This window comes from Natator depressus, chromosome 8 (genome assembly GCF_965152275.1).
Source record: "Natator depressus isolate rNatDep1 chromosome 8, rNatDep2.hap1, whole genome shotgun sequence".
In the NCBI taxonomy this organism is placed as follows: Eukaryota; Metazoa; Chordata; order Testudines; family Cheloniidae; genus Natator; species Natator depressus.
In genome coordinates, this window is record NC_134241.1 from 72,687,446 (window position 1) to 72,704,048 (window position 16,603).

A 16,603-nucleotide genomic window follows, 5' to 3' on the forward strand; every position below is an offset into this window, starting at 1 on the left:
CATCATTTGGTCCATTAATCAGTACCAGGGAAAAAAATTAAAAGGGCTGGAGGCCCAAGCAAGGCCCAAGGCAGTCAGGAAAATCTGATTATTTTATGAGGAACTAAACCATACTCTTGGGATTTACCCATCAATGCCACCTGAAATATTGAGGACAGCACCAAGGCATCTGTACTGTGATGGTCAGAGGGAGAGAAGGAAGAAAACAATGTCTCCATCACCCCAATGGAGATCAGGAATGAGTAGGAGGAGTGGGATAGCACTGAAACAATGCCAGCATCCTCTCTTCGGAGAGTCAGGCTTCAGAGGTGACAGCAGAGATGACGGTGATCCTGGCTTGGGAATGGAGAAGCCTGATGAGGGGCTTGCTGCACAACGTGGCTTTTTCAGTAATTATTATTATTGTGGCTGGGTTTGCAAACTTGTGGCTGGAAAGAGGCCAACAGATTCTTACGACCGTCTAGTATTGCTGTGAGGTGGGTGGGAGCGGCAACCTGGGGATGAACATGCCCCCTCAGTTCTGACACTGCACGCAAGTAGCAGCGGCCCTAGTCCAGCCCCCTCACACCCGAGCTTCTCGCCACCGGATTCCAGAGTTTACCGCCGCCGCCTCCCACCACGCTTGCTGCCGTCTGGCCCATTGCATGGGGCTACGGGCTGAACGCCGCTACGTAGCGGCGGCCGGCGTAGTGCCTGGCGCGCGGAGGCACACGACACGCCGCCTCCTGCTTGCTCCCCTCTTAGCGGTGCTCTCGGCAGGGTGGGCCCGTCCACCACGGTCGACGCTGAGTCCCGCCACCTCAGCGTCGAGTCCTCGCTCCCCGTCCCGCTCCCAACCTGTTGCTCCATTGCCCCGCCTCTGATACGGAGCTGCCCAATGGGAGGGGGCGGGCGCGAGGGGGCGGGGCTGGGAGCGGTCGGCGGCCGGGCGGCTGCGGCACTGGCCGGAGGGTGCGAGTTCAATGGGCAGCGCGGAGGGATGCGCAGGGGCCCGTCGCGGCCCGGCTGCTGCCTGCGCTGGGGACTCGCTTCTGCTGCCATCTCACGGCGTCCCGCTCAGCCCGGTAAGGACCCCGCCCAGGAGCGCGTCTCGCCCCCGGTGTCCGGCCCGGGCAGCTGCTGTCGGTCCGGAGCGTTGGGTGCCCACATGGGGTTGCAGGGGCCATGCCAGGCGCCGCGAGGGGCGGGCTCGGGGGAGCTGGGGGCGCGGCCTGGGTCCGGGGAGTGGGGTCCGGCAGGCGGCTCTGAGGGGCTTCGGGACTCGGCTGTCGCCGCAAGAGTGGGGGCTTACCGCGATCCGCTCCCAGTCCTTGCCAGGCGACGTGCGCCCGCGGCGGGGCGGGCCCGTCTCCCCCTGCGTCCCCATCCGCTCTGGGCTCCGCGCCTGGGGGCCCCTCTGTTCGGGGCGTCCTCCGTGTCTGCGGCCAGCGAAGGGGACCGAGGGGCGGCTAGGAGCGTCCCCTAAGTCTTCTGCCCCATGAAGTGCCCCGTCCCCCTTGGCTCGGCCCCCGGTGAGACCCCCCCTGGCGGGCTGCTACCTGCGCCCATTGCCGCTCAGCCTCCCCCGTCCCCTGCGGTGTGTTTACGGCGAGAGCGGCTCCTCTCCATTGTATGTAAATCCTGGGCAGGAGAGCGAGGACGTGCGAGTTGGCAGCGGGCTGCATCGGCTGGTCGAGGGGGCCCCTGCCTGCCGTACAGAGTCCTGCTAGGAATGCGAGACATTCCGTGTGGGAGGCAAACCCTCGCTGTAATCGGGCCCAGTTGAAGCTGCACGGCAGCACTCCTGTGTGCTCTGGCTGCGTTTTATAAACAATCCCGGTTGAGAGATTTTTACTGTCCCTTTAAAAAACAGATTTGTAGATTTTCGCTCCAAAGGAACTCTTCAAAACGTGGCCCTGTTAAGGAACTTTATCGCCTGCGAGAGAAAATTGTGCTGAGAGAGCAGATTTCTGAAATCGTTGGTCTGGGGTGTGTGTGTATTGGGTTTTTTTGTGTGCAAAGGGGGGGGGGGCTGTTGTGATGGGAACTACTTGCTCTTAACCGAAGTCTAGAGATATTTATAACAGTTGTTTTGGACTTCCTTCAAGAGACTCTAGCCTAAAAAAAAGTGTGTAAGAATGAACATGAAACTTTTTTTCTAGTAATGAAATACCTGTGTTCTGTGAGGAACACTTTTTTTCCCCTCCTCCCTCTGTCTTATGACCAGTACAAATGAGGAAAAAACAGAAGAGCATTATCTACAGCAAAAATTTGACTGAAAGGGATAAATATGTAATTCCTAATATTACAAATGAAAGAGATTATAGGAAAAAGTATCTTTCAATTTTTGTGTATTTTAAAGTGTTTATATATGTCTTACTGTGTCCCCTGAATAGTCATTGCTATCTTCCCCTTTTTGTGTGAGTTAGTCACACAATAGTAGAGGAGAGAGAAACATTTTCAAAAGAGGGAAATGTAAAAGCATCGTCATATCAAGGGGGACTGGTTATGTGAAAGACAGGATTGCAAAGTAGCTTTCTGGGTAGGGAATGGGAACTGAGAAAGGTTGCACAAATGTTTTGCTCAACGGTATGTTTGTTTAATGTAAACTTCACCTGTAATCACCTCCTCCACACACTTTAGCAGCTTTCTATTAATGTAAGTAATTATGTTGGAATTACTTACTTTATTTTCAGCATTGTTTATATATTTTGTTATAGTATTATACGTACTACTTCAAAACAACAAATATTATCAAGGCAGTTAAACTGGGTTAGTTAAACTCTAAATTTTCTTTCTTTTTAAGCATCTGACCAAAATGCTGTAGCATGATTTCTTTTATGTAATTTCCTCATCTTTATTATTCCTGGTAGTTTTAAAACAAAATGGAAAAAAGTAATGGAAATGCATGAGAATACTACCTGTCAGAACATATATTCAAAACAGAGGAGTTGCTGGCTTCTTTAGATTGTCTAAACAGATTTTTAAAAATGTATGCAATAACCCTTTCAACCTGCAGTAAATACCTACGATTATGTTATAATAAATTCTTGCTTTCTCATGTTTATAATAGAAATAGTTAAACTAGCAGCTTCACTGAGGTGCAAACAAATGTATTGTAATCTCTGCAATTCAAAGTCTTTATAATGCGGTTTACAATTTTTTTCTCTGAGCTAAACATACATTGTAAACATAAATTCTCTTCTTTTAGTGTTTAGCGGATAAATGTAGTCATTTATCAAAATGGAACCATGCCTGATTTTGCTTCCTGGAGGCTTATGCTTTGAAGTGAATTACTTCACTTGGCACAATGAAGTAGGAATGACTCTGGTTTTCTTAAATTAAATGAATACAGATGGCTGCTTAGTTGTATCAATTTATTCATTCCAAAGTATAAACTTTCTTTGGGAGTGAACTTCCTAAAAAGTGCTGTGCTAAAACTAAAATAAAATAGAACTCCCTGAAATTAACTCATGTAGGTTTTACAGATTGAATCTCAATATCTGACACACTAAAGAAGTTACATTTTTGGAATCTCAGTAGCTTCTTTGTCTTCCTTTGTGTTTTTAATGTGAGTTACTGTTATTAAAAACAAAAAAATGGCAGTTGGCTTAAAATCCCATGTTGCAATTAAATTTTAGCCTTTTTCAGACTGTTTTCCTTTTTCCATCGAACTCTGGTAGGCCAATAGGATCCCTATGAAATTTTACCATGTGTAACCAACAATTTTATTAACTGAAATGGTATTGAACATGGCCTAGTGGTCCATGTGTTTTTGTTTAGCATTATGCCAATTTTTCATGGTTGTTGGCAACTGTTCAGCCATGGTAAAATTTTATAGTGTAGACCCGGCCTCAGTGTATGCATTATATTGTTTATTACAATTAGGGATTCATGGACACGTGTTCAGGAAAGAGAACAGTTCTTTGGAGTAAATTTAGAAATCAGTTTGTCTAGTTCCAGGACAAAGCTTATAGACTACCTTCATGCACCACCTCCACCTGGTCTTCAGGTAATGCTATCATTAGTTATTTGCTTTATAACTTCTTATAATCAAAGGATTTTAAAAATATTTTATTAAATGTTTCAATATCCAACAACTTAACATTGAAAATATTTTAGTGCATTGTCAGTATGTAAGTTTTACCTTTTAAATGTTGTTCTTCCATTAAATATTACCCTCTTTCTCTCCCCCCCCCCTTAATTTTAAGGGCTTCGTCTTTGGCCTTTCCAATGGACATTAAATGACATTGAATGTTAGCTGCAAGAATTTTATAAGTACTGCATCAGCTGGGATGTTGCGACAGAACGGTGGAAGTAACCAGCGTGGTTTGGGATTAGCCCGACTGTCTACATCCAATTTCTTCACCATCGCCAATTCAGGAAACTGGGGAATGGGGCGCAGCACCAAGAGCAACTCTCTGAGCAGTATTAGCTCCAACTCTGATTGCTACGACAGTCCTATTGTGGATCCAGAATACATCATGCAGTTGGTGAATGATGTCAGAAAATTTGCAGATGTGCTACTCTATTTGAAAGAAGCCATTCTTTCAGAAGGTGCGTCAACCGCTTTATCCTATTTCTTAGCTGATTTGAAATTCACACACATAGCTGTACTCAGTAGGAACAGAAGCAAGCATTACCGTGGTTTTTACTTGTGTTTTTTCTTTCTGCCAAATACTTGCATGATTACAGGAAGTGGTGGATGTTACTTTGGGTGCTACGTTTCCTCAGCAAACACAGTGCATTCTGTTTCCTAATGAGACATAACATATAGAGCTGATACAGTTGGTAAGACTTGAGTAAAAGGGAGAAGGGGAAAGTCTGGTTCCCATCAGACTGGCTGAAATGACACTGGAAAAATAGTTAAACTTTAAATCAGTCCTTTAAACAACTGACTGATATTTTTGTAATTACAAAGAATACTGTTGATATTTTGGCCAAGATCCAGTTTTCCATGTTATTACAATTGTTACTGTTTAATAGGCTCATATGTTAATAATTTGAATGTAGCTTTAAAAGGTCTAATTTTAATGGAGTTTAACTTTTCTGTAACACTCGCTTTTTCCAGGCCAAGGTATTTGTTTACCATCTTCTGCTAGCAGGTGGAAACTACAAATTTGCTTTCTTAGTCCATCCCCTTGGAACACATCACTTTTTTTTCCTTTTCCTTTTCCTGAAAGGGAAATGCTATCAGTTTTTTTTTGGTCAACATCAGGAAAGCTTTTCTGAAGAGGGGTCCTCTTGTTAATACTATGAGAGCTATGTCCAAACTAGTCTGGTATGGGATCCATTGACTGTTATAGCACTTTTTCCCACCACCCATTTTTATCTGTAGATAGTTGCAACTCCTTTTCCTCCTTCCACCACTACCATCCAATTGTCCCTTTTTCTCTTAATTGCAATTGTAGACTTGTAATGAGCAAGTTGACTTAATTATCTGCTTTTAGGAAAGGAAAAATCCATTGAAGTCCTGATTTTCATGAAGCCTGTAGCACGTTAAACACTTTTAGTAGACACAGTAGTCTGTACAGTAGCTAGAGCTAGTTTGTGGATATGGTCTAATACTTGCAGCTTCTCAGTGAGAAACCACTTGAAAAAAATCTTATTGCTGTTACTAATGTGGCTTATGATTTCTTAAATCTGATTTTTGGTTATATTTGTATCTGTGGTGTGGGGTGTCCTCTGCCTTTCTCTTTTTAGATTTTGGGTCAGTGTTACAATTCTCATATAAATATTCTGAGGATTTCTGGGTTAGAGGACTTAGGTTCACCCTAATAACTGCCTTTGGTCACAAACAAAGATAATAAACGTAAGCCGGAATGGAAAATGCTACTCTGCTGTCATTTGAGATATTCCCACCTATGTTGAGGTGGCCTCCAGAATCTGTTTTATTTAGACAGGAAAAAAAGAGATTCAGGATGTGACTATAGCCACCATATTGTAAACAATATACTGTTTTTTGAGTCTGCCGTTAGAGTGAAAGAGTTGCACCAGAAAGCCGTTAGAGTGAAAGAGTTGCACCATAAAAGTGGTGAACAAGTCTTCAATGTACAGGTAACTTTGAAGCCTAATACTGACTTAAGCATCAATATGGTTCACTGTAGCTAGACACACGGGTTGATGTGGTCAAACATGTCTGTCTGGCACCTCTTAATATCTGAATGGACAGTTCGCAGGAAACAACTGCAAGAACACAAGTGTATTCTAGCAGCCACAGAGGCAGTTTTAATAAATAAACTCAAAGGCCCCAAGATATAGTGTGGAAGGTAGGTTATGCAATCTCCTTTTAGTCTAGATCACACACTGACTTTATTAAACTGTTTTCACTTCTGTCATTTTATGAAATTAACAATCTTTAAAAAGGATGGCTCTTTAAAATTTTTCTGCAGCTATTGGGTGCTGTTACTTGACACTTTGTCTAAAATATATCAACACAGACTAAGAATGTGTATAACAGTAAATATAAGAATCTCAGAAAATGAATAATGCAAAAGTAAACTTTCTTTCAAACTGAGGTGCTCTTCTTTGTACTGCTGACCAATAAATTGGCTCAGCATTTAGGCTGAAGTTAGCAGCTGGCAAATTTCAGTGTAAACAAGGAAAAGCAACTTCACACAACATGTAACTTACGTGTAGAAATCTCTGACACAGGAGGTCACTGAGACAACAAACTCTTTACATATAAAAGAATGGATAACTTTTGTCACTAATAATATTTTATGATTTACCACCTTCTGAAATTATCCAACTAATTTCAAGTTTGAGTGTAAAACAATCAACTGGAGGGGCCAGGAAGGAATTTCTCCTGACTTCTTTGGATATCATTACTTCAGTGACTTGGTGCATTTTTTTTTATATATATATATATATATATATATATATATATATATATACATTTGAAACTTTCCTTTGCATTGTCTGGTATTAGTACTGCCAGAGTCAGGATACGAGACTTCATGATTAGTATGTCAAATCATATCTTTCCAACTAGCAGTAAAGCTGCAATTAATTTATAATTTTCCAGTTGTGTTCACCTTCAAACAGTTGTAAAGCAATCTGCTGGAGGTGTTGGTGTAACTTTCTTCAAAATGATGCTGTCTTCAGAGATTAAGATCACTGGGCCAGACTTTTGAAGGTATATAGGTGCCTGGTGAGATTTTCAAAAGCGCCTAAGGTGCCTAAATACCTTCTAAAAATGTGCAAAAAGAAAAGGAGTACTTGTGGCACCTTAGAGACTAACCAATTTATTTGAGCATAAGCTTTCGTGAGCTACAGCTCACTTCATCAGATGGATACTGTGGATGAAGTGAGCTGTAGCTCACGAAAGCTTATGCTCAAATAAATTGGTTAGTCTCTAAGGTGCCACAAGTACTCCTTTTCTTTTTGCGAATACAGACTAACACGGCTGTTACTCTGAAACCTGTCTAAAAATGTGGTCGTCTGTGCCTAGATTCACCAAAACTTTGTTCCCTTGAGGACAGGCAGTTGCATTTATAGCACATAACTGCACAGTTGGAGATGCAGCTCTCAGCTGCTGCTTTTTCTATTTCCTCAGGTGACCTCATAATGTGACTTAAAAGCAGGCAATCAAAGTCAATGTCTCTCCTCCTGCTTGGGTTAAGGGCTTCCAGCAGACAGCTGGCAAACCTTGGTCAGTGTGTACCATCCTACATGCTCTTCTTTGCTGTGTCCAGGCTCTCTGAAGCCATCTATCTAAATTTATGTACTGCACTCAACCACAGTATTGTACTATGGAGCCCCAGTTCCTAAGGAGCCTCCTCCAGTTCTCTACTAGTCTTCCTGGAGAGGATGAGAAGAGCTGCTTTATTTTTGCAGACTTTTATCCTTTGGAAAACTTCAGTTTTTCAGAGAACCCAAAGTCTACTTGCTGAAGTTTTCTGTGCTACTGTCAACTATTTCTCTGTCATACAGTGGTGCATAGCTACAGCACATCGATCAATAGAACAACCTCATGTTGTGCATGGAAAGGCTGATGATCTCATACTGGAAGTCAAAAGACACTGGATGTAGGTACTTTATGCTATTTCCCCTGTTGCTGCCAATGGATCGCTCAATTTTGCATTGAAAAGTTAAAATAAGTTATAAGCTAAGAAGTACCAGAATTCTCTTGGAAGGGCAGGCCTGGGCAAAATGTTAATTTTGCCAAACAAAAATTTGTGTTCAGTAGCATACATAGGTATGTTAACTTGATAACAAGCAACCATTTATTGGCCTCTGCCACTTCAACATTGCTGTGTTTTACCTACAAGTCTTCATTTATCTGATAAACATTACCTGATTCTATTAAGTGTGATGTCTTGAGTCCATAAATATTTTGCTTTTTCAATGCAGATCGACAACTTCTTTTGCAGCTATTATTGTTAGTGCTAATATTGCAGGCTTTGGCCTGAGGAAGGTTATATAACACAGAGGCTCCACTTACCCAGTACCCTGATCTGGCACGGATTGCTTCAGCTAATCTTCAGGGGCTGACCCTTCTCGCATTGAAGTCAATATCCAAAGTTGATTTCAATAGGTCCTAAATTTCCAACTGGATTAGCATTTATTTTCCCTGTTGGAAGTGTTTGGCCGTTTTTTCCATGGTTCATTTTTCTGGTTCTTCTGAGTTAGTGGTGTACTCCTGGGTAAACTATTCAGGTAAGTTACCTTGCATTGAAGAAATGTATTTGTGTCTGATTATAAACTCCTTTTGAATGTGGACTTTATCTAATGCTTTGTAAAGCAGCAAACATACTGGTGGTCAATAAATAATTACATGAATACTGAACTGCAGAGATTTCCAGAGGGGAGAATGCTACGTGTTTGGGTCTTCTCACTTTTTATGTCCACTGCAGTGGCATTTCCACTTGCACTAATTAAATGAATCTTGATACAGACTTTTCTAAAAGATGTATTTTTGCTGCTTGGACTTCAGGGAGAGTACTGCTTTTAACCTAAGGTAAAGTCATTGGCCAATCACTGCAGTGCTGTTCTTCATGGTTTCTAATAAGCTTTAGTCAGAACTTTGTCCTATCTAGCAATTGTTGTTGTTAGATAAAGTGAGACTTAAACAGAGTTTGCGAAATCCACTCCACTGGTAGGAGTGGGAAGTTTTATCTCTTGCAAAATTGTTTCTAGTGCTTATGGATAGCGCTTGGTAGGTTCTCTCATGAACAGAGTGTAAACTATCCAGTGCCATTTTTCTGATCATGCTGACAGCTTTTGTACTTTCACTCTGGTTCATAGCTGTATCAGGTGTGATACACCAAGGCAGTGTTAACCAGACTTTGATCAGTGCATGGCTGTTTGGATTCGTTTGGGAGGCTTTGAAACTTTTGAATCATGTCAGTTTCATGTTGGTTTGCGAGCAGTAGCACTGCTAGCTAGCCTCTGGAGTTATTCATGGAATAAGAAGAACCAAAAAATGGTAGTTGGGGGAAAGAGTAGAGTAATTTTGGACTTCTTTTCCACCCTTCACAGCAGCCTAGTAGCCGTAGAGTAGGGGATACTTGTCAGAAAAATTACAACAGTCAAGAGGCTCCAGGTTGGGGAAGTAAGCCAAGGCCTCTTTCCTTTTTGGAAGCTTTGGTTCTTGGGGGCTGAGATGCTCACCGGCATGGTGCCCAGGGACCTCACTGGTGGGACTGGTCCCATTCTTGTTTCTGTGTCAGCATCTATTGAGTAGGTTTAGTCTTCCAGTTAGCAGATACCTGGTCCATTTTTTAAGCCCCAAGGCACCAAGCTAGAGAAATAGTTTACCTCTGTGGAGAAACTGAAAATGGCAGCTTGTTTGAGTGGATCAAAAATGGAGCCTTCGCTCTAAATTCATCAGAAGAGGGTTTTGAATAGCTCTTGTGGCACATAATCGTCAAACTTTATAAGGCAAAAAAAAATAAGTATGCAGACTAACCGTGTCTATCCCTCTCTCTGAATACCCCTTCTTTTTGACTCCAGGCATTAAGTTCAAAGTGAGTGTTGTGCTCATGAGATGGGAGGATCAGCTGAAGCAGGTCCTCCCTGAGAGGGACTTTACCCAACTCCAAGATCTGTCATTGTCCATATGTTATTAAAAGATCAATTTTCTCTGTTTCTCTGGCCAGATAATAAATCAGTGAGGCTAAAGGGGAAAGTCTTGGTCTAAGTCTGGGGTCTCAATGTGGCCCGCGGGGCTCCAGCAGTTTTGGGGCCAGGTCTCTCCCTTGGCCCCACCTGCAGCCCCTGGGCGCTCGCTGCCCCCAGGTGCTCTCCCCACCCCAGGGCGATTTAAAATGGCCCGGGGCTCCAGCAGTGCAGCGTAGCTGAGCGGCGTCTGCCTGCTTGCTCCACGTGTCCGCTGGCCCCTCCCTACGGCCCCAGGGCGGGGCATGACTGTGCCTCCACGTGCTGCCCCCACCCCAAGTGCCCCTGTAGCTAATGGGAAGCTGCAGGGGCAGTGCCTGGGGGCACAGTGCAAGGAGGCCCCCTGGCCAACCCCGCCTTGGAGCCCCAGGTAAGCGCCGCGCCGCACCCCCTGACCCCCTCCCAGAGTCTGTACCCCCTTCCCACACATCCCCTCCAACCCCCAAACTCCCTCCCAGAGCCTGCACCCTTCCACCCTCCTCCCACACAGAGCCTGCAACCCCACCCCCTCCTCCTGCACCCCCACCCTTGACCCAGCCCAGAGCCTGCACCCAGCACCCAAACTCCCTCCCAGAGCCCAACCTCTCACCCCTTCTGCACCCAAACTCCCTCCCAGAGCCTGAATCCCAATCCCCTACCCCAGACCTCCTCCCCCACCCAAACTCCCTCCCAGAGCCTTAGGCAGGTGGGGGGTGGAGTTTTGGGGGGCGAGTTCTGGGCGGCATGAGTGACATTATTGGCCCACTGGGAGGATTTGAGGACTGGCACTGGCCCTAAGGTAAATTGAGTTTGAGACCCCTGGTCTAAGTTCTGCACTTGAGTAAGAATTTCAAGACTGAATCTATTTTGGCTAAATTACATTAATCAAAGTTAGTAGATCTCTTGGTGAAAACAGCTATTCTCACATAGCTCAAAATGAGGGTTAGGCATCCTTGTTGGGTAGTGTCAGAAACAGCAGACTCTCCAGATTTGACCTACATTTCCCAGGTGTCTTGAAGTAATAGATTCCGTCATCCCTTACGGTCACTGTCAGTTGCATTAGGGTCTTGTGAGGTTAAAGATACTTCTCCTGCATTGAGGGAATCAAAATAATGGGCCAACCCAGTATAAAAACATCAACACTCTTCTAACACAATGGAATGAAAATGGACACATGAGCTATTCAGTATGTTCTGAGTAGGCTTGGCAGAGTTTGATTGAAATCGAAGTTGGTAAGTGTCTTTCAGCTGAGACACTGGAATTGACGAAAAAAATGTATGGGTAGCAGTCCTGCACAAGTGCAGCCTTCCCCCTGCAATTGTGCCTGCAGGGATCGGGTGTCATCAGTACTGCAGCAGCACAGGGAGCCCTCTGCAGTTGTGTGCGCTCTCTTTCACACTCTCGCCATCTGGGAGTCCAGGTGCCGTACCTGGGCAGGAGTCATTCAGCAGTAGGTGGCCTCCTCTGTAGCCAGGGAGCTCATCCTCCTTAGACTCCTGACTGGCCAGGACCGCAGTCTCCCCTGCTCCTTGTGCCTGGGTGTTTTGGGCCCTTCAGCCATAAAAGGAGCCCCCTGTAGCCCCGCTGTTGGTTCTGGGAATCCTCTGCAGCCTTGCTCTCAGCACTGTCCAAACCCCCCTTTAATTTCATGCAACTGTAAAAATTAAAGTGGTTAAAAATAGAAGAAATTTCTTTAAAATAAAAGTTAATTGTCAAAATTAAATTCTGTCAAACCTAGTTATGAGTCATAGTAGTGAGGTCTGCATCTGGGAGAGAAGACTGCAATCTCCTAATCAGAGTGGATTTGATTTAAATCAAATTTATTTAAATCATAATTTAAATCACTAGTCAGGAAGACTCAATTTAATCATGAACTTCTACATAAAAACGCATTCTTGTTGGTTGTTATCAACCTGAAGATCCTGCATGTTCAGACATGTTCCTTTCATCATCTTCAACACAGCTTCCTCCTGAGAAGGAACGCCTCTCATGATGTTGTTTTATTTGGGCAACCAGGCCTTGCATTTCTTTGTTGCACTGTTTGCATTTTGCACACATGCCTGTCTTACCCACAGGTAGAGGAACTTCATTAAAATACTCCCATACTGGGTCTCTTTTATGTCCTGCTGCCATTATAGGTTTTCCATTCTAATGAGAGAATGGTATGGTAGATCTCAAATCAATGAAGGCTACATTCAGACCTCAAGACTTCTGGAATATGCTGCTCAAACAGTTTCACTTTTGTTTCTACTGCCTGTCCCTCCCTTCTCCCATTTATCTCCAGACGTCTTCTTGTCCAGATCTATTCTGCCCTCAACTGTCTTCTATTCATTGAACTTTTTGAAACTTTGCACTTTTAGAGAGAGGTAAGGGATTGACTCTGTGTACACGAATTTGCAGAGGGACAATAGGGTTGAGGTCTGTTGTTTCTCACATCTATAATATTATATTTATTTTTATTTAAAAACATTTTTGCTGTTAACAAGCATGTTATCTCTGGAGACACAAATCCACCGTTGGAGAACTGCAAAACTAAGCATCTCTGATGGTATCTTCTAGACTGAGCACTGAGTCCCATTGGGTAGGTAGAAAGATTAACCTAAATAATCTATACAGAAGCCCCTGGAACCCCATAAAATTGGGTCCCTAATCCATGAACTATTGGAACTCATTTACAAAACTTTTCTTAAACATTACATGAATATATTCTCATACTATAGAATTAGAATTTAAAATCACTATTCCATGATGACATGTTTTGGAGCTATAATGTATCTTTTGATAGTGGTTCTCTCCCACCCCCCCACCCCGCCCTCAAAAAGCATTTTATAAAAAAAAATAATTGATTTTTATCCACCCTGCTCCTAATAATGAGCTTAAATGAGAAAAGACTATTCTGGCTACTTCTGAAAGCAGGTATCAGGGGACCTAACCGAACACCCAAATTACAGACACACCCCTTTGGACCAGAGGAACAAGTATAATCTTTACTATACCATCCAGTTGCTTTTCTCAGCCCTCCAACATCACCTCTTGTCTGGACTGAGTTTCAGCCAGTTTGGTCTCATCCATGCCTCAGTCTCAAATAGACTCTGAGAAAGGTGATGAGCTGTACTATTGGGAACCAAATTTGGTGGTTTTCACCTATTGAAGGTGTCTCACGCATGCAACTAGCCCATTTGCTTCTCACATGTTGAGCAAGTGGGAGGACAGAATAGGATTCCTTAGAGGCACAGGATTGCTCTTGAAAAGAAGTGATTGCCCTACATTATCCAGTTTCTCCAGGAGATAAGAAAAAAGCCACCTTGTTCATTCTGTAAAGGAAAAATGTATAGCCACTAAAGTGGATGTTCTCACCTTTTGGAACCAAAAGCATGGGACAGAACTTGCAAAGTTTAATATTGACCAAAAAAATTTCAAAATATTTAACTTTGCAAATTCGTACAGTATGCTATTTTTTAAAATAAAAAAAAAAACTTATGCAGATTGGTGCCACTATGATTTTGTTTTGTTGTGATGCCCCACCATGCACTATCTTGGTGACGACATTCTGAATGATCTCATTTAGATTGATCCCCATCAGTTTGACTTCAGGAGACCAGGTGGGAGTGCTTAGAGAAGCATAGTTTCTGTTCCTAGTGTGAGTCCAGTTCCATTAACTTGGTTTATATAGAATGTTCAGGAAACTCTACTAGAACCATGTTTCTCTTTGTTACGCTAGCGATCCTTAATTGTATCAAATTAGAGAAGGAAGACGTGCTTTTTTTGCTCTTTGGCTTTGATGTAGTAGTTGATGGATTTACATTTCTGCCTTTTCAACTGCTTAGAAATGTGTAGTGCACTGCTCTTTCGTGACTATACCTGCTGAAATTCACTTATTTGCATCTTTAGTCAGTATCCTGATGGTACATTGAGTAATTACAAGGTTAAAATTTGCATCTGGGTATTAAAATGCTGAATTAGCTATACTATGTGCTTAGATTTTAATTCTAATATATCTGAATGTACTTTCGAGTGTAAAATAACAACTCTTACTTCGAAGAGTAACAAGTGAACTTCAGAGTATAGTTTTATATGCTGTATGAATGGTTCTAGGTTCTTTTAATGAACAATGGTTTCTTTCTTTCTGGATTCATCAGAGCTTCTTCCTGTCTCCAGTCACTTTAAGTAATGTATGTAGTTATGCTCTAAAATGGTAACGTAGTATCTTGGAATTCTGCTTTCTTGTATAACTACAAAACAGAATTGTCACCCTTAAATATGAAATGTCTCTAAAGATCAAAATCTGCAGTATGGCTTCTAAGAGCTGATCTACACGACAAAATTAGGTCGAATGTATAGAAGTCGGTTTTGTAAAAAGTGTTTTTATACAGTCAATTGTGTGTGTCCCCACACGAATGCTCTAAGTTCATTTAGTCGGCAGAGCGCCTCCACGGTACTGAGGCAACTGTCGATTTTTCAGAGCATTGCACTGTGGGTAGCTATCCCACAGTTTCTGCAGTTTCCGCTGACCATTTGAATTCTTGGTAGAAATCCCAATGCCTGATGGGGCAAAAACATTGTCCTGGGTGGTTCTGGGTACATATCATCAGCCCCCCCCCCCCCCCCCCCCGTGAACGCAATGGCAGACAATCATTCCACATCTTTTTTCCTGGATTACCCGTGCAGATGCCATACCACGGCAAGCATGGAGCCTGCTCAACTCGCCGTCACCGTATGTCTCCTGGGTGCTGGCAGACACAGTACTGCATTGCTACACAGCAGCAGCTCATTGCCTTTTGGCAGCAGACAGTGACTGGTACTGGTACTGGTACCATCGTTGCCGTACTCCAGGGTGCTCTTTTAGCCGACCTCTGTGAGGTCGGTCAGGGCGCCTGGGCAAACATGGGAGTGACTCAGCCAGGTCATTTCCCTTTTAAGTTTCGTCTCATGGTGATTCAGTCCTGCCAGCAGTCGTACTGCACCGTCTTCTAATGAGCAGCGAGGAGATGACGCTGGCCAGCAGTCATACTGCACCGTCTGCAGATGAATAAGATCTATAAAGATAGAAGAAGTGGATCAAAACAAGAAATAGACCAGATTTGTTTTGTATTCATTTTCTCCCCCTTCCCTCCCTCCCTCAGTGAAATCAACTGCCTGCTAAACCCAGAGGTTTGAGTTCTGCCCTTGAGGGGCCATTCTATTTCCCCTTGATGCAAAGCCAGCCCCTTTGTTGATTTTAATTCCCTGTAAGCCAATCTTGTAAGCCAGGTTGTCAGACGCCCCTCCCTCCGTCAGAGCAACGGCAGAAAATCGTTTTGCACCTTTTTTCAGCACAGACGCCATAGCACTGGGAACATGGAGCCCACTCAGATCACTGCAGCAATTATGAGTACTCTAAACACTGCTCACATTATCCAGCAGGATATGCAGAACCTGTGTCCAGTTTTGGGCCCCACACTACAAGAAGGATGTGGATAAATTGGAGAGAGTCCAGCGAAGGGCAACAAAAATGATTAGGGGTCTGGAACACATGACTTATGAGGAGAGGCTGAGGGAACTGGGATTGTTTAGTCTGCAGAAGAGAAGAATGAGGGGGGATTTGATAGCTGCTTTCAACTACCTGAGAGGTGGTTCCAGAGAGGATGGTTCTAGACTATTCTCAGTGGTAGAAGAGGACAGGACAAGGAGTAATGGTCTCAAGTTGCAGTGGGGGAGGTTTAGGTTGGATATTAGGAAAAACTTTTTCACCAAGAGGGTGGTGAAACACTGGAATGCGTTACCTAGGGAGGTGGTAGAATCTCCTTCCTTGGAAGCTTTTAAGGTCAGGCTTGACAAAGCCCTGGCTGGGATGATTTAATTGGGGATTGGTCCTGCTTTGAGCAGGGGGTTGGACTAGATGACCTCCTGAGGTCCCTTCCAACCCTGATATTCTATGATTCTAAGAAAAGCTAAACCAGGCGAGAAGGAGGAGACTGCAGCGCGGTGAAAAGGGTGATGAGGACATGGACATAGACTTCTCATAAAGTACAGGCCCCTGCAGTGTGCACATCGTGGTGTCAATTGGGCAGGTTCATGGAGGGGAACGCCGATTCTGGGCCCGGGAAACAAGCACAGACTGTTGCAGGTCTGGGATGATTCCCAGTGGCTGCGAAACTTTCGCAAGCATAAGGACACTTTCATGGAACTTTGTGACTTGCTTTCCCCTGCCCTGAAGCGCAAGAATACCAAGATGAGAGCAGCTTTCACAGTTGAGAAGTGAGTGGCGATAGCCCTCTGGAAGCTTGCAATGCCAGACAGCTACCAGTAAGTCGGGAATCAATTTTGGCGTGGGCAAATCTACTGTGGGGACTGCTGTGATCCAAGTAGCCAACGCAATCACTGAGCTGCTGCTATCAAGGGTAGTGACTCTGGGGAAATGTGCAGGTCATAGTGGATGGCTTTGTTGCAATGGGATTCCCTAACTGTGGTGGGGCGATAAACGGAACCCATATCCCTATCTTGGCACCGGAGCACCAAGGCAGCGAGTATATAAACTGAAAGG

General features: G+C 43.9%; 1 protein-coding gene across 2 annotated transcripts in view; it reads left to right on the forward strand.

The window, feature by feature from the left end:
* Window positions 1-911: 911 nt before the first annotated feature.
* The window catches only part of ARHGAP29 (Rho GTPase activating protein 29), a 94,714-nt gene continuing 79,022 nt past the window's right edge, over window positions 912-16,603 (forward strand). For both annotated transcript variants that reach the window (XM_074961297.1, XM_074961298.1), the window contains exons 1-2: window positions 912-1,064; window positions 4,191-4,536. In XM_074961297.1, the coding sequence (XP_074817398.1) occupies window positions 4,224-4,536 (313 nt within the window). In that variant the 5' untranslated portion in view covers window positions 912-1,064; window positions 4,191-4,223. The remainder of the gene's footprint in view (window positions 1,065-4,190; window positions 4,537-16,603) is intronic.